This window comes from Cricetulus griseus, chromosome 2 (genome assembly GCF_003668045.3).
Source record: "Cricetulus griseus strain 17A/GY chromosome 2, alternate assembly CriGri-PICRH-1.0, whole genome shotgun sequence".
NCBI classification, from domain to species: Eukaryota; Metazoa; Chordata; class Mammalia; order Rodentia; family Cricetidae; genus Cricetulus; species Cricetulus griseus.
This window is the reverse complement of record NC_048595.1, coordinates 396,672,724-396,694,055: the sequence shown is the minus strand read 5'-3', so window position 1 is coordinate 396,694,055 and position 21,332 is coordinate 396,672,724. Positions and strand designations below refer to the sequence as shown.

The 21,332-nt window shown below is 45.4% G+C and overlaps 1 protein-coding gene across 3 annotated transcripts in view; it reads right to left on the bottom strand.

The window, feature by feature from the left end:
* The window catches only part of Dip2b (disco interacting protein 2 homolog B), a 190,604-nt gene that overhangs the window by 12,281 nt on the left and 156,991 nt on the right, over positions 1 to 21,332 (bottom strand). For all 3 annotated transcript variants that reach the window (XM_027396571.2, XM_027396570.2, XM_027396569.2), the window contains 11 exons: positions 17,675 to 17,784; positions 17,473 to 17,553; positions 16,528 to 16,651; positions 12,335 to 12,456; positions 10,429 to 10,540; positions 7,431 to 7,540; positions 6,886 to 7,016; positions 4,495 to 4,663; positions 3,949 to 4,119; positions 2,552 to 2,613; positions 1,219 to 1,276 (listed from right to left, as the gene is read on the bottom strand). In XM_027396571.2, the coding sequence (XP_027252372.1) occupies positions 1,219 to 1,276; positions 2,552 to 2,613; positions 3,949 to 4,119; positions 4,495 to 4,663; positions 6,886 to 7,016; positions 7,431 to 7,540; positions 10,429 to 10,540; positions 12,335 to 12,456; positions 16,528 to 16,651; positions 17,473 to 17,553; positions 17,675 to 17,784 (1,250 nt within the window). The remainder of the gene's footprint in view (positions 1 to 1,218; positions 1,277 to 2,551; positions 2,614 to 3,948; positions 4,120 to 4,494; positions 4,664 to 6,885; positions 7,017 to 7,430; positions 7,541 to 10,428; positions 10,541 to 12,334; positions 12,457 to 16,527; positions 16,652 to 17,472; positions 17,554 to 17,674; positions 17,785 to 21,332) is intronic.

Here is a 21,332-nt window from a genome sequence, read left to right as displayed (position 1 = left end):
TTTCTGTTTGGTCAATCTTCCTCATATTGGTTGGGATCCTGTAAGTTCCACTCTCCACCAAAAGCAGGTTTAGGATGTCACCTCTTCAGAGAATGAGAAACTTCTGCCCAGAGCCACAACAATGAGATTCTGGTATCCTTTTGGGTAAACCCTTTCCAAAGATAAAACAGTAGGGGGAGAGCACCTGAAGACCACACCATAGTCAGCATGGGCTGAGCTGGAGAGCTGCAGTAGTGAAAACAGAGAGAAAGACCTCACAGCCTGGCATTTCAAGAGAGGTCACATTTCCATCTTCAGAAGGGAAAAGAAACTAAGTGCTGGCTGAGCAGACAGCTCAGGACTTTCCAGAAGATGTATGTATCCTGGGCCAGGAGTGTAGCTCAGCAGTAAGCTGCTTGCTTAGTATGTACAAGGACCTTTTCGGGCAAAAAGACAGGTGGGCTAGCCAGCCATTCTGACCACCTGTCTCACCCCATTGAAATTGTTAGCTCGGGTCTCTAAACCCTACCAAGGCTTAATTATCTAAACTTGGAGGAAGGGATGAAAGCATAGTTCTCTGGAGCCTCAACCTGCCCTCACGACGTGGCATTCTTGAGGCCGTGTGCACCCAACTGCAGACATGGGCAGTTAATGGCACAGCCCACACAAGCAGTTCACACAGCAGAAACACTGCAGTCAGTTTCCTCTGGGGTGACATCTGCTGGATAGATTAAGCAAGATCTATTTTGATTTTTCTCTTCTGTCTGTGCCTCAGGATTCCTAGGAGGAACCTGAAATGTTGTCACAGTCCTGTCCTCTGTCTAGACAATGTGAGTGGGGGAGATGCTGTGGATGGAGGGGATGGGGGATGAAGTGGTGCTAGGAGCAGCTGCTTCATGCAGAAGAACAGCTGCTCTGCTTCCTGGTGTGCTGGGTCTCCCACAGCCGGCCCTGCTTCTCCATCCTGACTCGCCTTCCACCTTCAGGGTTTAGACAGAACTGGCTCTGTTTAGGTGCTGTTTAGCTATGCACTTGTGTACAATGAATACTCCATTTTTCTGGCTCATCAGTAAGAAAGGCAGGCCGTGGTGTTTAAACAATATGGAAACAAATCCACATCTGTCTTAATGACCATAAATTAAGCCATCCACTAAGGTGAGATTGTGGCTTACCCCTAGCTCAGGGTTCTGGCCTCTGCCTCCGGCCCACCCTCCCCCAGCAGCTGGTAGAAGAGAGTACCTTTCCAGACTCAGAGAGCAGGAGGCTCTGGGGGGCACCCCGCTCCACAAGACGAACCCTGCAGAGGAACAGCAGTTAATGTATAGTCCTGCTAAAACTGGGCTCACCACTGGAGCTGTCTCCCCAAGGCCTCTAACTGGCATCTTCTGTGCCCAGCAGAGCAGGACTTTACTATACCCTTGATGCTATATGTCAGGCGGATTTTGTTGAGGGAGTTCATGTGCTAGGTTTCAGTAGCAGCTCCATTGTGAGAACCACAAATGTGCCAGGCATGGTGAAATCTTCAGAGAAGAGGGCAGAATGCTGCCCAAGCAGGAGGACATGAGTGCCATCCTCAGCATCAGCAAAGAAGCCACACGTGCTGGGACATGCTTATGATCGAGTGCTGGGAGATGGAGACCAGCATCTCCATGGAGCTAGCCAGCTTAGCAGAATCGGTAAGCCACAGGCCTCAGAGAGAGCCTGGTCTCACAAAACAAAGTATGTGATGCCTGAGGACCTGAGTAACAACACCTGGTCTACACAGACACACACACAGACACAGACACACACATACGCACACACACAAACCAACCACCACAGTGCAGCCTGGAGTCTACCTGGATATCCTAGAGACCAGCCACTAGCCTGGTGTGCAAAGGGCTCAGTATCTCAGCAGTGTGCACAGGGACAAAGCTAAAAATCTCAGCTTTACAAATTCTGGAGTCAGATAAGTGTTGTTTCAAAGATCCTGTCCTGCCTCATTTATCTTATCTGTCCCATCTTTGTTTTTAAACTGCGGAGTAAAGACACTATTTTTTTCTTCTAAATTTAGCCAGGGACTCCTTAGAAGCTCTGGCTGTCCCGGAACTCACTCTGTAGTCCAGGCTGGCCTGAAACCCACAGAAATACACCTGTCTCTGACCCTGAATGCTGGGATTAAATGCATGTACCACCACACCCAGCCCCACAAAAGGATTTTTATATAGCTAGGAACTAAGATTATATTTTAGAACTATATTTATAGAACAATGGAGGAAGCCAGGCATGGTCCATGTACCTGTAATCTAGCAGCATCAGAGGCAGGAAAATGACTGTAAATTTGAGGTCAGCTTAGGCTACATAACAAACTGGTGTTTCAAATCCTAATCTACCCCTTTCAGTGGAAAAATAACCCAAAACCCCAAACACCAATGAAGCAACTGTGAAAATTAAAGCTTTCTTTGTATGAGCAAACACTCTACCATTTATGAATAGACATGAATCCTTTCCCTTCCTGTATCACCACTCAAAATCTAAATGTGAAGAGGATGAGGGGTGATGACCCTGAGGCTGAGCTCTTTGCTCACTGTACCTGTCATGTCTCAGTGACTTCAGGTCTACATACACAGTTGTTGGATCGGGCCCCGAGGTTCCCTGGAAAAGAACAAACCAGCACAATATTTATTTAAGCCCTGAATGACCTACCCCTGTGTATCACATCACACAGATGTGAGGTGGAGGGTCCCCTGAAAGATTCACTCTCACTTTTTCTTCCACCACGTAAGACAAAGGCAAAGCCAGCAGGTGGGGGAGCCTTGAGCTAAGTCCTCTTAGATGTCTCTGATGCACTAAAATAGCACCAAACTCAGGGGGGTTTACCTGAGCAGGGCTCAGAGCAGGGATGAGAGAAGCCACCATGCCAAAACGGATGAGAGCAAGGGGCACAAAGGGACTCCACAGGAAAGTATCATGACACTTCCACAAGCCACCTGAACATGGTGTCGGTGCCAGGAGACATCAAAGTCTTGGCACCTTCTTTCACTCTGACCATGCCTCACTCACTTGCTTCATAAGCCTCCAAGCAGCATAAACACAGGCTGTACTGGACCCACCAAGAACAGCAAGGCAAAAAAGGAGAGATACAGGTATGTTTCTGTTTTTAGTTTTTTCAATACAGGAATGTTTTTAAAAGGAAAAAGATATAGAAGATAGGGGGAAAAAAAGATGGCTGTATTTTAGCTTAGCAGGGGTGGTGCACGCCTTTAGTCCCAGTACTCAGGTGGATCTCTTGTGTTTGAGGGCAGCCTGGTCTACAAAGCGAGTTCTAGGACAGCCAGGGCTAAACAGGGAAACCCTGTCTCAGGGGGAAAAAAAAAAAAAAAACAATTAGATGCTTTCTTTTATGAGTGGTCATTGTGCCTCTTCACAGCAATTGAACAGTGACTAAGACAAAGATTTGGAACCTGTTGTCTTATTGCTCTAGCTGTAAATTTATGTCCAATATTGGAGAGATATGGAGAGAGAGATCGGAAAAGCATAGACTACAAAGAAAAAAAGAAGGCTGTATACTATATATTAATAAAATTGCAAACAGGACTCAGAGAGTCTCCCAGAATACTCCATACTAGGAGAAAGGTTTACAATGGAGCCTAATGGCTGTTCTTGTCTCAGCACTTTCCTAGTAACCTGTGGACCTGCAGGCCAACCCTGGGGCAAACAAAAGTGCCATGTTATAGACAACATAAGGAGACACAGAGCAGGTGAAATAAAAGCCTAAAATTCCACAATAAGTAAATAGAGCAGTGTGGCCTTCAAGTCCCCACTATGGAGCCTCATAGTCCTCTGTGTGTGTGTGTGTGTGCGTGCGCGTGCACGCGCGCATGTGCCCCCGCCATTCTTAGCTCTCAGAAGACTAGGACAGGAAGATTGCCTTGCGTTTGAGACTGTCTCAGAGAACCACTAACAGCAAGAACCATTTCATGGCGTTACCTGTAAACATATGGCTACATTGACTCTGGCTCCGAAAGTGGTGCTGACAGCTCGAGGGGACAGACCAATGTCTTTAAAGAGCTTGGAGAAGGACTGCTGGAGGGTGATGCGGGGTCGCTCCTCTGCTACCACCACACAGGTCCTGATGCAGGAGAGGTTGATCCCTCGGGTCTGGAAGACATTGGTGTCAGAAATATGGTTAGGAAGATCCCTTCTTGTCAGGAAAAGCAAATAGCTACTTTCTCAGCCCAGACATGGAGAAAAGCAGCTACAGAAAGGAAATGCCAAACATCTCAGTACAATCACCCATGAGGAGGCCTGCTCCACTCTACTTCATGTCTTTCTTGTTTAATCTAAAATCTCAAGGTGTGGGCTGTGGCTGGCCTGCTCTGTAGCTATGGCTGTGGCTGTGGCTGTGGCTATGATTGGGTCTATAGGTGTAGCTGGGGTTGGGTCTGTGGCTAGTATGCTCTGTGGCTGGTCTGGTCTGTGTCTAAGACTGGCCCTGCCCAGTCTTAGGACGTCACATTTGTGTCTGCTCCTCACCTTTAGCACCTCCACTTGGTTCCCCAGCCCTTTAGTGCAAAGCTCCATCACTGAGTAGGAGCAGAAGGTGTCCCTTATCTTGTACTGGTTGACCGTGGCAAGCCAGAGGAAAAGGTTGTTCTCCAGCTCCAGAGGAGGAATCAAGATGGACTGGTGACCAGAATAGACGCTGCAAAGAAAAAGTGGAGAGCTGACATGCACTCACTCTCAGCATCCTAGAGCACTGGCAGGAGAGAGACAATAGAGCACCATACTGGGTACAAGGCTGACCAATTCATCTGATTCCTGCATGACTCACAAGACACATGACCACAAAACAAAGCAGGCTATGGTAACTGCACTAACAAATTCACAGGACAAGTCGAGAGCACAGGATAAAGACAAGCCACTCAAACTGACAAAGTGGGGCGTGGGGGTGTTTCTCTAAGTTGAAAGTGTCTAGAAGTAGGGTCAAGGTGGGAAGGCAGAGGGGCAGCATGTATGTAGACAGAGAAGTATGGTGCACAGAGGGAGTGAGGCCAGGAGGGCTGGAGCGATCGTGAAAGGTCTCAGCTGCCACATGAAGTGTGGTTCAAAGTTCTTATGAAACCAGCATGGAGTAGGAACCACTAAAGGATGGGAGATGGTTACAGGGGGCTACAGAGACTGGGATGGTAAGGGTTGGATCCCAACAGTGTAGCAGGACAAAACAGAAAGATCCACAGCCATGAAGTCTAATCCTCTAAACCCAGGGTCACCAAGAGTTCAGTAATACCATAGTTGGGATCTGGGTCAATTCAGTTCAGAGAAGACCTGATTAGCTTTTTTTCTTCCATGTAAAACGGGTAATTTGCCAGGGTATAAACATGTAATTACCCCACTAGCCCACAATAGGAGACCTTGAACTCATAGTCAGCCTTCCAATTTAATCTCCAAGTCCTAGAATCACAGGAGCAGCCATCATATCTTGTTCTGTTGCTTTGTTTATTGTTTTTTGTTTTGTTTTTCCAGGCAGGGTTTCTCTGTGTAGCTTTGGAGACTGTCCTGGAACTAGCTCTTGTAGATCAGCTGGCCTCAAACTCACAAGATCCACCTGCTTTTGTCTTCCCAGTGCTAGGATTAAAGGTGTGTGCTACCACCTCCTGGATGTATTTTTCTTGGTTGTGAGTCTAGCCTTTAAAGTCTGAGCCATCTCTCAAGCCCAGCTATTTTTATTTTATGTAAATGAGTATTTGGCTTGAATGTATGTAAGTGTATCATGTGTGTGCTTGTGGAAGTCAGAAGACAGCATCACATATCTTGGAACTGGAGCCACAGACAGTTATGCGTGCTGGGAACTGAAAACGTCTTTTTTTTTTTTTTTTTTTTTTAAAGATTTTATTTATTATGTATACAACGCTCTCTGTCTGCGTGTATGCCTGCAGACCAGAAGAGGGCACCAGATCTCATTATAGATGGTTGTGAGCCACCATGTGGTTGCTGGGAATTGAACTCAGGATCTCTGGAAGAGCAGTCAGTGCTTTTAACCTCTGAGCCATCTCTCCAGCCTCCTGAAAACTTCTTTTTCAAGAGTAGCAAGTGCTCTTAGCCACTGATTTGTCTCCTCAGCCGCCATTTCTCCTTTGTGAGGTGTGGTCTTGTTAATGCAACCACGCTTGCTTTATGATTCTCCTGCCTTCGCCTCTCAGGTGTGCATTTCCATTCTTGATCTTGTCTAATTTTCCTAAGACCCAGAAGTGACTTTAATACATAGATAGGTAATGGGAACAACTAAACTGAGTATTACATGTAACTGGCATAGGAAGTTGAAGATAACACCCACATTCTGCTTTGGGACCCATGGACAGACAGCCCTACCCCAGTGAAGACAAGGAGATAGAAGGCAGATTCTGGAGGAGTGATAGGCACTTGTGAATCATTCATGGTGTATGTACAGGAAGCGAAAATTCAGGCCTGAGATATGGTTTCCTGGCAGGCAATGGAAAGAGCAGGGACTTGCCAGTCCTCAGGAAACAATCTGGTCAGGGCAAACGGCTGCGTTCCAGCCACATGATGTCACTACATACCACTATGCCCTTCCTGCCAAGCCTAGCGGGTACATCCTGGCTGTCAAACATGTCATACTTCATCTGAGAATCATCCTTCTATTTGGCTCTGCTTCTAAAACTAGGATTACAAGACAGAACAGAAAGCAGGTAACAGGAACAGTGCCATGTTATAGGAGGGAGGCAAAAAGCTAAGTGAGGAGAATAAACAAGCAATACACAGAAAACTAGACAAACAGAAATACATAACAAGATGCTTGCATTTTAGAAACAGCAGCATTTTACTAAAGTTAACAAAGCCAAGAAAACAAAAGGAAGGATGAGATGGCCACAGATCCAAACCCACAGTTGGGCTTCTCCATCTTACCTGCAGAGACACCAGAGTGCAAAGCCAAGTCCACAGTACGGGTCAAGGCAGATGGCAATCTGCCGAGAGGAGTACAACTCACACTGGAGCTTGATGGCTCTACAGAGAGCATTGACTGCAGAGTGGGACATCTGCAAAGCAAGGGACATACACAGGATAAAGCTGGCACCCAACAGGCACAGCAAGTGCTCTGACCAGCTTCGGCCCCCAAACTCTCCATACGACATGTAAGCTGTACTACTTTATAGCCTAAATACAAACTAAGCAGACAGTCTCACAGGACCTGAGTGGGTGGCTGCACACTGACCTTACCTAGAGCTCTTACTATCTGTAGCATGTGTATTAGGCACACACTTTATAGTGCAAATCGTTTGGGATTACTTTCTCTAGAAGATCCAGTGCTCATATTTAAATATAGCTGGGACACTTAACCCTCCAGCCACTGGTCTCTGGTGCAGCCAGCTAGCCTGCACAGCTGAGGTCCCTGGAATAGCAGGCATGTCTGTTCGCTGGCATCTCAGCAGCACATGGGGAAATCATTTTACCTTCACTCCTGTAAGCATGCCGGTTGTGGAGACACTAAAATCAAGATATGCCAACATCTCAGGAGTGGGTGGTTTATATAGCTGAGGTAACCGTTTCCTGGGTAAGTCATCTGCAATGAAAAGAAGAAACTTGATGTAAGGCAAACATGCTGGAACACAGAAACCATTGCTCTTTCACTACTTCCAGGGCTTTGCTACAGCCAAATCCAGCTTCTGGGATGTGTGAAGAAGGCCTGAGTTTCTTGTGTCTAAGCCAGTAGCTCACTATTGTCATCCTCAAATGCAAGGTAGGGCTGTGATGACATTAGGCAAAGGGTACCCACAATTCCACACCAGGTGAATTCATTTGCAGATGTCATAGTCTTAGTGGATAACAACCTGGTGTTCAATCCCAGAGGTAAACTATGTCACCAGCTCTGTGTCCCTGGGCTACCTCTCCTTGACATCTCTTTTGCTTTTCTCTACAACAGGTCTCCAAAATACCTACCTTCAGAGGGTTACTGGAAAGTTAACTCACACGAGGCATTTAAAAGTTTACTTGTGGCCGGGCGGTGGTGGTGCACACCTTTAATCCCAGCACTCAGGAGGCAGAGGCAGGCGGATCTCTGTGAGTTCAAGACCAGTCTGCTCTACAGAGCTAGTTCCAGAACAGCCTTCAAAGCCACAGAGAAACCGTGTCTGGAAAAACAAAAACAAACAAACAAGAGCATAGTGGCTCTTTCTCCTTACTGCAGAGTCAATGTGACCAGCTGCTGCCCTAAGTCCTTGCTGCCTTGTCTTCCCACGACGCACTGCACTGTTAGCAGAACCAACCTTTGCTCTTTCCTTATGCAGCTTTTGCATAATATTTTACCACAGCTACTTTAAAAGTTAGACAGTTCCCTCCTCTAGAATTCGGAATTTGTTTTTCACTCATTTAAAACACCTCACCTCTTCCTGGGCTGGAGAGATGGCTCAAAGGTTAAGAGCACCAACTGCTCTTCCAGAGGTCCTGAGTTCAATTCCCAGCAACCACATGGTGGCTCACAACCATCCGTTATGAGATCTGGTGCCCTCTTCTGGTGTGCAGATATATATGGAAGCAGAATGTTGTATACATAATAAATAAACAAAATCTTAAAAAAAAAAACCAAAAAAACAAAAAACACCTCTTCCTGTGTTGGGAACACACAAAACGATTGATTGTCTAAAATGCACAGAGCCCTAAGCAGAGCTTACCCCCCGGTTCTGCAAAGCTCTCAGCAGGACTCACTTTTGGTACTACAGAAAATTAGATGTGGTGGGCTAGCTTGTTCTTATCCCGAATTTTCTTTTAAGTCAAATCCAAGAATATCAAGATGTCTGAAGCCCGACTATGCCCCTATGGTCCTTTGGTTTTTGGGTTAAGAAACAAATGTGAATTTTAAATCGCCATGTGGCTATTATTGGTCACGTGTCACCACATTGGCTCCACACTGCAGTTGTACATTATACCAAGGCTCTACAAAGCTCATTTCACAGACAGCTGGGAGGATACCCAAGAGCAGCAGCACTATCAGGATTTAAGTCCACTCCTCTAGCTCTTCCTATACCTGCATCTGAGGTATTGCCTAAATATCTGATTATCACCTAAAATTCATGCATATTTGTGTTCTCTTCCTTCCTTCCTTCCTTCCTTCCTTCCTTCCTTCCTTCCTTCCTTCCTTCCTTCCTTCCTTCCTTCCTTCCTTTCTTCTTTCCTGTTTTTGGTTTTTTGAGACAGGGTTTCTCTGTAGCTTCGGAGCCTGTCCTGGAACTCACTCTGTAGACCAGGCTGGCCTCCAACTCACAGAGATCCACCTGCTTCTGCCTCCCTAGTGCTGGGATTAAAGGTGTGGGCCAATTCTTTTGTTTGTTTTTTCGTTTTGGTTTTTTGAGCCCTGGCTGTCCTGGAACTTGCTTTGTAGAACAGACTGGCCTTAAACTCACAGAAAGCTGCTTGCATCTGCCTTTTGAGTGTTGAGATTAAAGACATTCACAATTACTGCCAATTTAAGTTAAGTTTTTTGTTTTAACATTCTGGTTTTCATATCACATCACATTTGATATTTTGGGGTACGGCAACAGTATCTTAGAATGGGGTTGGAGTTGCATAGCAGTTAATGAAGCTCAAGCTAGAGCCCATGTCTTCTAACTCCTAGTCCATTTTTGTTTTAATTGCATCATGTCTACAAGTCAAGAGTCAGAGTGTCTCAATAGTGTGTGTGTGTGTGTGTGTGTGTGTGTGTGTGTGTGTGTGTGTGTGTGTGTTACATGTTTAGGTGTGTCTATATGCATGTGTATCTGTATGTATGCATGTATGTATGTGTCTGTGTGCCAGTGAAGGCCAGAAGTCAACATTGGGTGTCATTTCTCAGGAGTCATCCACCTTGTTTTTTTGAGACAGGGTCTCTCATTGGGACTTGGGGCTCACTGGTTAGGCTAGACCGGCCAGCAGGCTCTAGGGACCTGTCACCACACCACTGTGGCCAACTGTTTATGTGGTCCCTGGAGATCCAATGGAGTTCCTCACTCTTGCACAGATCCCAATTGAGGTGCCTCTCTAGCCTTTGTCTCCGTATTTTATATGGACCTACATGTATCTGGCCACAAAACATAACCATCTCTGGACGATACCAAAAGCATCACCAAAATACTATTTGCGCCCCCCCCCACACACACACACACAATGTCTCAGGCTGTGGTAAGGCCTGGGCTTGAACTAACAAAACTCCTGCATCAGACTCTAGAGTCCTGAGATTATAGATACGAGCAATCATATACAGCAAGACACTTTGTTTAAGGAGCACTTAGCATATTATCGACTGGTTCTACTGTGTCCAGTATGTTGGTAATACACACTGGGTGTCTGGCTTTCTCTGAGTGAGCACACAATGAAAGGTGTTACAATACAAAAGCTGTGCAAATGGGTTAGTGTGAGACTCTAGGAAACCTCTGGCAGTGAACGGTAGCAGCTCTGGAGCAATAATCCCCCTTTCACCTGTGTCAATGATGGTTGGCCAGGTTTTCACATCCACAGCTGCTGCCGCCTCTCGAGACTTCAGCAACCTCATTAGAGTCTGAGTGGTGAGAATGCATGCTGCTTTGCTGACCTAGAAACAAAGGGATGGCAGAAACATCAGAGGGCTCAGCGACGGCCACTGCTAAAAGTAGCTTGCTTGCTCACCATCCTGGCCAGGTTGCTTCATTCTTTTCCGCTTGTGTTTTTATTTCTGAAAATGTGTCATACTTAACTGTCCCAGGATGACAGGCATTTTTAGCAACAGTCGTACTCTCAGGAAGGACCCTACAATCTTAATCCTTGTAAAGATCTAATAAACCAAGACATAGATTCTGTAGGGTCTAGGGAATGGGAGGAGGTGGTGGGCAAGCCCAGAATTATCGTGTGTAATCCAGACCTTACAATGCACACCAATCTGAGGCCATAGACCCAGACAGAAGCACCCACACAAATGGGCTCTGTTCAGCTATGCAGGGAAAGGCAAAATGACCTACTTTCACCCACAAAGTGCGTCAACAGAAAGGAACTCCCAGCGCTTCCCCAGGCCTCTCTGTAGGAGCTAACGAGAGCATTTATGCTGAATTAAACTGTAATGAAATCATCTGTGCTGAGCACGGTTTGATGCTGCAGCCGAAGCTGACACAGCAGCAGCCTTTGGAGAAACAAATTTCCCATCAATTAGAAGTGGGTACCCTGACAGTGCTGGCCCAGGCTGCCTTCTATTAAAGGTCTCAGGATATGACACAACACAAATTTATTCAATTTCAATTCTCATATATTGCAAAAATGTCTATCACCCCCAGGACAAAATTCAGGGGTTTTGTTTGTTTTGGTGCTCTAATGGTTAACAAGGGCTCAACCACTGAAGCCATATCCCAGTCCTGAAAACATCACATACATATACAATGTATCACGATTACATTCACCCCCACCACCTCTCATCTCCCTCCCAGGTTCAGGCCTTCCTTCCTTCCTTCCTTCCTTCCTTCCTTCCTTCCTTCCTTCCTTCCTTCCTTCCTTCCTTCCTTCCTTCTTTGCTGAGTCCAGCTAATGGTGACCATCTGCACACAGGCACAAGGTCAACCACTGTGACATGGGGAGCTATAAGTGACCACACTCCTAAAGAAAAGTAACTTCTATTCCTCTGGCAGCCATCAGCTTCTCAGCTGGGGGTGGGGTCTAGGAAGTCCCTCTCCTTACACACCTTTTAATTCGAAATAAAATTAACCCAAATAAAAGTGATCTGACTGGGAGAACTTGACAGGAAAAATTACACTGTTTCTTGTGCAGGAAAAAATTCAGACAGGTGGTAACATGTTTTAGGAAGGGATTCAGGGCAAGATTTATGGAAAATTACTAAACACAGCTCAACCCTCAGTGCTGGGGATTAACATATACAATCCCTACTCCTCCAATCATCGATTTTCTAGTCACTGAATGATGATCAACACTTTGTCCAGATTTAAAAAAAAAAAAAAATGGAGACAGCTGGTAGTTTGTTTTTGTTTGCCTGTTTGTTTATTTGTTTTGTTTTTTGAGACAGGGTTTCTCTGTGTAACAGCTCTGGTTGTCCTTGAACTCGCTCTGTAGGCCAGGCTGGCCTTGAACTCATACCGATCCGCCTACCTCTGCCTCCCAAGTGCTGGGATTAAAGACATGTACCACCACCATCTGGCCTGTTTGTTTTTGACATACTCTCTCTACATAAATAAGGTTGGCCTAGCTGACAGCTGTGCATCTGCTCCTGAGTGCTGGGATCACAGGTGCACACCTGGGATGAAAATGTGATGACTCAGCACTACAGAACCAGGAAGTTATTAAGGTTCTTAGTTGTCTGACTGTGATTCTCTGAAATGGGTCAGACAGAGATATGGAAGGTACTCACGTCAACGATCATGCGAACCGTGGGCAATGTGGCAGTGAGGTTTTGAGCATGAGGAGGCCGAACAGTGACAGGTATACACCCTGCATACAGGCAGCCATAGAACGCAGCAATTAACTCGATGCCTACAAGACAGAGGGAGGGCACTGTCAGGGGAGTCACTTAGTTGCTGCTACCACAAGGAACTGAACTCAGAGCCTCTGATCATGTGACAGACCACAAGGAACTAAACCCAGGGCTTCCAATTGTGTGACAAGTGGGTTACTTATTCATTTGGTGTTGATTTTGTTTTGTTTTGGAGACAGGGTTTCTCTGTGTAGCCCTGGCTCTGCTGGAGCTCACTCTGTAGACCAGGCTGGTCTGAAACTCACAGAGACCCACCTGCCTCTGTCTCCCGAGTGCTGGGATTAAAGGCATGCGCTACCACCACCAGGCTTCATTTGGTGTTGAGACAGTCTCTCAAGCACTGGGATTACTGGTGTATATCACTATACCTGGCTCATATGGATTATTAAACCACAATTCAAACAAGACACAGACAGAATACATTTTAATAATTAAGAATAATAGAAAGTCTGGCATGGTGGCTCATAAAGTATTTGCAAGGTTGAGGCAGGCATATTGCCAATAGATCAAGATCAGCCTGGACTACACAGTGATAGTTAAAGGCCAGCCTGACCATCTTTAAAACAAAACAACAACAAATAAATAAAAAAGAGGAAGCATGTGAAAAAACCTTAAAATATCAAAAAAGGTCCCAAAAGGCCCAGGAAGGGATATAAACACAAAAATATTTGGGTGGTATGAGCAATCAAACCCAGAGCTTTGCATATGGCTAGCAAGTGTCATGCCTTTGAGATACATACTCGAGCTGAGAAGTGAGCTCTTGAAAGATGCTTGAAGGTAGGTTGTGATTATCTTCTACTACTTAGAAAAAAATAACTGCAGAAATCAAGGTATTTAACTATGAAACAAGGACTTCAGAGACTTCTTAGATGTTGTGGGTCATCAAGTACAACTTAGGGGCCCAGAAAGTGCTGTGAACCTGCCACTTCATTACTGACAGAGGGAAGACAACTTCATGCAAACACACAGCATTCTTGGTGCTCACACAAATGGATTAGCATAGAAAGAACAACAGGGAAGGTGGAGGAGGAGGAGGAATAAAAGACCAGGAAACAGTGAAATGGAGCACTGGGGTCAGAGCACAAAAGACGCTTAGGCATACCAGTCAGGACACAAGAGGGGAAATGCAAATATCTTTGATTTTCTTCCATTTGTCTTTCAATTCAAAGATTTCACTTAGAATTCTGAATACTGGGCTAGTGAGATGGCTCAGCAGGGAAAAGCACACACTATGCACACCTCTGAGCTGAGTTTGACCCCTGGACCCCACAGCGGGAAGAGAACCAACTCCTAAAAGTTGTCCTCTGACCTCCATGTGCCTACATTCATACTCACACACACACCACATACAAAATAATGAATCAATAAATTCTAAGAATGACTATTTACACAAAACTTTCACCAAATAAATTCTATGTTCCTCTTCTTATATAGAGAAGATCGTATCTGAGCTAAGTTCATGAAAGATGAAAGCAGCAACAGAGTGACCCAAACGCCAATCATGGTAGGAATAGTGTTAAGCCAACAGAGCCCACACAAGCATTCTTTGGAAGACACTGGGTAAAATGGTTCTATTCCTGAACATTCCACAAGTCAATCCCTTTTGCTTTTAGGGCTAAACTAAACCCAGAGCTTTGGAATGTGTTCTATCCCTGATCTTCACTTGCAGCCTTCACCCATTTTTCTAATGGATGGGTCTCACTGTGGTGCCCAGGTTGGCCTCAGCTCTCAGGGAGCTGTGATATTAGGTGAACAACAACATGCCTTGCTTAGAGGATCTCCCAAAGTCAAGAAGTTGAAGTCTTTCCTCACTCTTGAACTTATAATGAGTGTGAGTGTGTTTCTGTTGATTGCTCTAAGACCACCAACTGGGCTTGGAGACTTGAGTCCAAGTTCAAGTTGTCTGGGATGGACCAAAGAGTTTCCTGGCCAACTCAGAGGGAGATAGGACACACGGGGGAAGAAGAGGAAGAGCTAAGGGGTTCCGTGGCCCTTCTGGGAAGTGGAGAGGGTCAGAATTGTGTTTTAGTTGCTCTGTGGATTGCTCAGGTTTATTCCCTAATATTGATCCCTGAGTTTTATTTTTTAATAAAATGATAAAAGGGATGGCAATATTTGGCACTCCATGATGGGTACCACATGTAGCAGGCTTTCTTGGACAGCCAGCCCTCAAATCATGACACAGAGACTTCTTATTAATTATGAAAAGCTTGGTCTTAGTTTAGGATTGTTTCTAACTAGCTCTTACAACTTAAATTGACCCTTTTCTATTAATCCATGTGCTCCCATGTGGCTCATGGCTTTTACTTATCCTCTTGCATATCCTGCTTCCTCTCTGTCTCCTCTGGCCTCTCTCCTATGACTAGATTCATCTCTTCTTCTTTTCTCTCTGCCCAGGAAGTCCCACCTAACCTCTTCCTGCCTGGATACTGGCTATTCAGCTCTTTATTAAACCAATTAGAAGGCACTTTGGCAAAGACATATCTTCACAGTGTACCGAAAGATTATTCTACAACACGTGTGCCTGTCTGATCAAGTTATCTGTGTATGTGTGTGTCTGTGTCTAAGCATGTATCCGTGCATGTGTGTGTCTGTGTCTAAGCATGTATCCGTGCATGTGGGTGTCTGTGTCTAAGCATGTACCTGTGCATGTGGGTGTCTGTGTCTAAGCATGTACCTGTGCATGTGGGTGTCTGTGTCTAAGCATGTATCTGTGCATGTGTGTGTCTGTGTCTAAGCATGTATCTGTGCATGTGTGTGTCTGTGTCTAAGCATGTATCTGTGCATGTGGGTGGCTGTGTCTAAGCATGTATCTGTGCATGTGGGTGGCTGTGTCTAAGAATTCACCTGTGTATGTGGCTATCTGCAGAAGCCAGAACAGAACAGCACACCTGGAGTTACAGGAGGCTGTGAATCACTAGGTTTGTAACTGACTCTAGTCTTCTGGAAAAGTGACAAGAACTTAACTGCTGATCCATCTCTCCAGCTTCTTCACCTTATTTTTTGGGATAGGTACTTTCACTGAACCTGGAACACAGTAGGCTGGCCACTGAGCTTGAGGGTCTACCTGTCTGCCTCTGCAGCATGATGAGCGCTGGTGTATACCAACATCCCAGGATTTTTTTTTTTAAATATAAATTGTGTGTGCGTGCGTGTGCATGTGCGTGTGCGTGAGAGAGAGAGAGAGAGAGAGAGAGAGAGAGAGAGAGAGAGAGAGAGAGAGAGAGAGAGAGAGAGAGAGAGAGAGAGAGACCCATGTGGACATGTGGAGGCCAGAGGACAACTTTCAGGAGTTGACTCTCTCCTCCTACCTCGAGTTGCTTGGATCAACATCCGCTCATCAGGCATGATAAGTACTGTTACCCACTAAGCCTCTTCACTGGCCCAAAGCCTTGCTTTTTATGTGAGAGCCAGGGATCCAAACTCAGGTTCTTATGCTTTTGTAGCAATCACTTAGCCTAGTGAGCTTTCTCCTTAGCCTTTACTTGTTCTGTTTTTGAGACAAACTTGCTGTGTAGGTGAGGCTGGCATGAACTCCTGGTCCTTTTGCCTCTACTTCCCAAGGGTAGGATTGTTAGGGTATGCCCCCATGCCTGGCTCTTTGTTGTTTGAGACAGGTCTCACCATTAGTTCTGGCTGGCGTGGAACTCACTCTGTAGACCAGGCTGGCCTTAACTCATAGAGATCTAACTACCTCAACCTCCTGAGTGATGGCTGTCTATGTAACTTTTTACACAACTCTTACTGGTCTTGAATATCTAATTTTCCTGCTGCTGCCTGAGGACTGGAATTACAGCAGTGTGCTACCATGTGTGGCCTGAGGATCTTTTATGAAGTAAACACTGATGGAAACAGAAGGGAATGCAAAATAGTCTCAGCAGAGCCATCACACTGCTCAATGCAGGGGATGCAGCCTGGACCACACTTTCACAAATGCACATGGAGTGCCTTGGTGTTTCGAAGTACCAGTCCTTTGTGGTAGTAGATGGTGGCCCTGAGTTCCCATCCTGTCCAGGTAAGTGTCATCTAATAACACAGTTCAGAGTCCAGTTTACCAATCCAACACTTACCAGGTGGGTAGAGCAATACCACATTGTCCCCTGCATTTAGATGTCCCTTGTCCCCAAGTACTGATGCAATCCTCTCTGCTCGCTTATGAAGCTGAAGGCAGCTGGCTGTGCACACAGTAGTTCCCTTTTGAATAGAAGAGGCAAAAGTGGACAGAAGTTCAGTATAGAAACAGAGGCACAAATAAACACAGTCAAGCAGACATTACACTTCAGAGAGTAAATTATCAACTTGAAAAAACTTCCCTGGTAACAAATGTCCCAGGTACTCAGGGTATGTTAGTATTGACTTAAAACAAACATATTTATAGTTTTGCTTTCTTAAAGTTTTCTTAATGTCTTCTTTCTTCTTTTTCTTTCTTTCTTTTTTTTTTTTTCAAGACAGGGTTTCTCTGTGTAGCTTTGGAGCCTATCCTGGCACTCGCTCTGGAGACCAGGCTGGCCTCGAACTCACAGAGATCCGCCTGCCTCTGCCTCCCAAGTGCTGGGATTAAAGGTGTGCGCCACCAACACCCGGCTTCTTTCTTTCTTTTTTAAAGATTTATTTATTTATTACATATACAGTTTTCTGCCTATGTGCCAGCAGAGGGTACCAGATCTCATTATAGATGGTTGTGAGCCACCATATTGTTGCTGGGAATTGAACTCAGGGCCCCTGGAAGAGCAGTCAGTGCTCTTAACCTCTGAGCTATCTCTCCAGCCCTCATGTTTCTTTCTTAGTATACATGAATTACTCTACTCATGTGCTTGTTTTGAGACAGTGTCTCAGGTGACCTAGATATGTACTCTGAGGATGATCTTTAACTCCACATCTTTCTGTTTTTACTGCCCAGTGCTGGGATTCTAGGCATGCATCACCATGCCCAGTCACATAGTATTGGGGATTGAACCCAGAGCCTGGTCCATGCCAGGCAAACACTCTCCAATCCTGTAAGTGACTTGTAATACCTTGGCATTTAAGAGCATGAAGAGTACGTGGTCAGGAGTTGCCTGGGCTCGCCACTGCAAAATCTCAGCCAGGAACTGGTGCTAAAGTCACAAAGCAGAAAAAAGGACTTGAGGTCAGCAAGTTTCAAAGACCCCCATAAGAAAACCACATTGCACTCTGTCCTGAGCTCACTGGTAGAAACTTGACATGTCTGAAACTCACCTTCCTCACCAGGTCATTCTCTTCGATTTGCCCCAGGTCCCTTCCTGCAGCTTGTGCTATGCGTTTACCAGCAACCAGATTCCCAACCATCACAGAAGCAGGGCCTACACCTGTGAACAGAAGCAAAATTCAACCCTGAAGATAGTGATTCAAGTGACATACTCCCAGAACATTTCCAGCCTGGCTCAAACTCATTCAAAAGTTGATTCAGCAATGTTAAGGAAGCATGTGGTCTCTTAGACATGGGCCAAAGAACCTATATTCCTGTGAAAAAGGCAACCTAAAAAGTGTACACAAAACAAAGTTGGGCAATGGGAAGTGCTAGAGACAAATAAAACAGACCCAGGGTGACGGGATGAGGCGAAGGTGGCTATGGAGCTTGTGTCTACAGGGCTAATTTTACTTCAGAGTCCACAGTTCCACTGGTTCCCACAAACAGCTTTATTTGCTCCAACCAACACAGCCTTAAGAGGAGCGCTTACCAGTAATGGATATTTGGTCTGCAAGGAATCTATCACCCATCAGGATGTGGACTGAGTTCAGCAGAAACATGAATAGCACTGGCCAGCTAGATGGCTTAGTGGGTAAAGATGTTTGCCACTAAGTCTGACGATACGAGTTCCATCTCTAGAACCGTATGGTGTGAGAACCAAGACCTGCAGCTTGTTCTCTGACTTCCACATATGTGCCATATGAATGTGCACGAATACTCTCTCTCTACATGTATGTATGTATGTATAAATGCTTGGCACATGGGGGAGGCACTATTAGGAGGTGTAGCCTGGGTGGAGGAAGTATGTCACTGTGGGGGTGGGCTTTGAAGTCTCACATGCTCAAGCTACACCCAGTGTGGAACAGAGCTCACTTCCTGTTGCCCGTGGATCAAGATGTAGAACTCTCAGCTCCTTCTCCAGCACATCTACCTACATGCCTCCATATTTCCTGCCATGACAATAGTGGATTTAACCTCTGAACTGTAAGCCAATTGAATTAAATGTTTCCCTTTATAGGAGTTACTGTGGTCACAATGTCTCTTCACAGCAACAGAAGACTAAGACAAGGGTCTTCTGGGTGTAGTTCTTGAGCATCTGTGTCAGAGAACAGGTCAGTGGGAGACAGCTCCCAGGAGCTACTGCACACTGTTGTACCTGGAACACTCCCTCACCTTTTCAACACAGCTCTGAAAGTTTCCTGTACCAACACCATGCTTTCCCTACTATTCTCTTCCTCAATAACACAACTAGTTTTCTTTTCTGTTTCTTCTTTCTCTTAGACAAATTCTTACTGTGCCAACCCACCTGGCCCAGAGCTCTCTGTAGACCATGCTGGCCTTGAACTCAGAGACATCCCACCTGTCTCTATTATCCAAGAGCTGATAACCCAGTTTATCTGCACACTTCCCTGGGATAAAGGCTGCATTCTTTAGTTTGAGACAAGGAAGAGCAGGTCACGTGCGACTTCCATGAGATGTTTGGAGAAGGAATTCTCTTCTCTACAGCTTTCTTTTCTCCACTAGCATGGATGCAGAAACACAGGCTGGAGGTCGGTCAGCCCACAGACTCAAGACAGCCTGCTACTGAGGCTTATGGCCAGTTTTGTTTTGTCAGAGCCCTCATTCCTTCCTTAGCTGCACTCACACAGGACTACTCATCTACACTGACTTGTTGGGCATGGTCTGACTTGCTCTGGACAAGAAACAGTAGGAGGTAGTGACAGAAATAAACGCCCTAACCACGCTTGTGTGGGTTGGCTGGACATCCTACTTCAGTCATGTGTCCTGAGAAAACTACAACCCATACTGGGCATGGTGGCTCACAGCTGCAAATCCAGTAGTAAGAAGGCTGAGGCCAAAGCTCACCCACTCCAGAAAAAAAATGCAGCCCATGAAGAGGAGAACGCACTCGAAAATTAGGAGTGTGATCTGCAGCTCTTCAGACTCCATGAGTGAAAAAGTCAAATGTCTGCTATTTCAATGCACTGAGTTTGGGGGTTATTGTCATGTAGCACACCTATAAGAATAGTTTAGTGACAAGTCACCAGAGCAAAAAAGAATCTAGAGGAATGACTTAGCCATTAAGAGAACTAGGGGGGCCAGGTTCTGTTCCCAGCACCTATACAGCAGCTAACAACCACCAGTTCTAGGGAATCTGACAACTTCTTCTGGCCTCTGCACACACATGGTACACAGGCATAAATGCAGGCAAAACATCCTTATACATAAAAATAAGTAAGCATAAAAAAAATAAATAAAGGATGGGAAGTGACAGAGCACACCCTTGAAGGCCTGCCTTGCTCTGAATCTTTTACCTGAAGACAACAGACCTGACTCTGCTTCCGGTTTTCTGTGATCTGAGCCAAGACCATACTGACACACTCCCACATGCCAACAGCTGACTCTACATTCATCAAATTTTTCTTCTTTCTTTCTTAATTCTCGGCTTTTCTGAATTAGAAAATATTTATTTATGCCTTTAATCCCAGCACTCAGGAAGCAGAGGCAGGTGGATCTCTGTGAGTTAAGACCAGCCTGATCTACAAGAGCAAGTTCCAGGACAGCCTCCAAAGCCACAGAGAAACCCTGTCTCAAAAAAAAAAAAAAAAAAAAAAATTATCTATTTTTAGTACAAAGGTGTTTAGCCTGTTTGGACAGGATGCACATGCAGTACCTGAGAGGCCAGAGAGGACATCAGATCCCCTGGAACCAGAGTTACGGTGTGAGCACTCATGTAGGTGCTGGGAATTGAACCCAAGTCCTCTGGAAGAGAGGCCAGTGTTCTAAATTGCTGAACCATCTCTACCTCTGCTACTTATCTGAATTTTTATCAAGCTTCAAACTCCCACTCTATTCCCTCACCATCTCTACTCATCAGTGCCAGCATTTTCGAACTACATTGGTCTTCTTCATAGCTTTGTGGCCTTAGAAGGCAATCACAGAAAAAACAAACAAACAAACAAACAAACAAACAAACAAAAACCCCCAGCTTTTGTAGGCTCAAGAGTTGGCTCAGTGGTTAAGAGCACTTATTGCTCTTATAGAGGACCTATGTTCAATTCCCAGCACCCACATGGTGGCTCACAACCATCTATACCCAGTTCCAGGGGATCTAACATCCTCTTTGGCTGCCTTAGGCACTGCACTCATGTGATACATAGGCATAAATGCAGACAAAATACTGATACACATAAAAATAGATTGAAGGGCTAGAGAGATGGCTCAGTGGTTAGGAGTACTGCTCTTCCATAGGACCCAGGTTCAATTCCCAGCATCCATCTGGGAGCTAACAACTGTCTGTAACTCCAAGATCTGACACCCTCACACAGACATGCATGATGGCAAAATACCAGTGCACATAAAATAAAAACAAAATAAAATAGATTTAAAAGCTGGACAGTGGGAGCTGGAGAGATGGCTCAGAGGTTAATAGCAATGGCTGCTCTTCCAGAGGTCCTGAGTTCAATTCCCAGCAACCACATGGGGGCTCACAACCACCTATAATGAGATCTGGTGCCCTCTTCTGGGGTGCAGGCTGAACACTGTATAAATAATAAATAAATAAATCTTTTTTTTAAAAAAAAAGCTGGACAGTGGTGGCGCACTCGGGAGGCAGAGGCAGGTGGATCTCTGTGAGTCTGAGGTTAGCATGGTCTACAGAGTGAG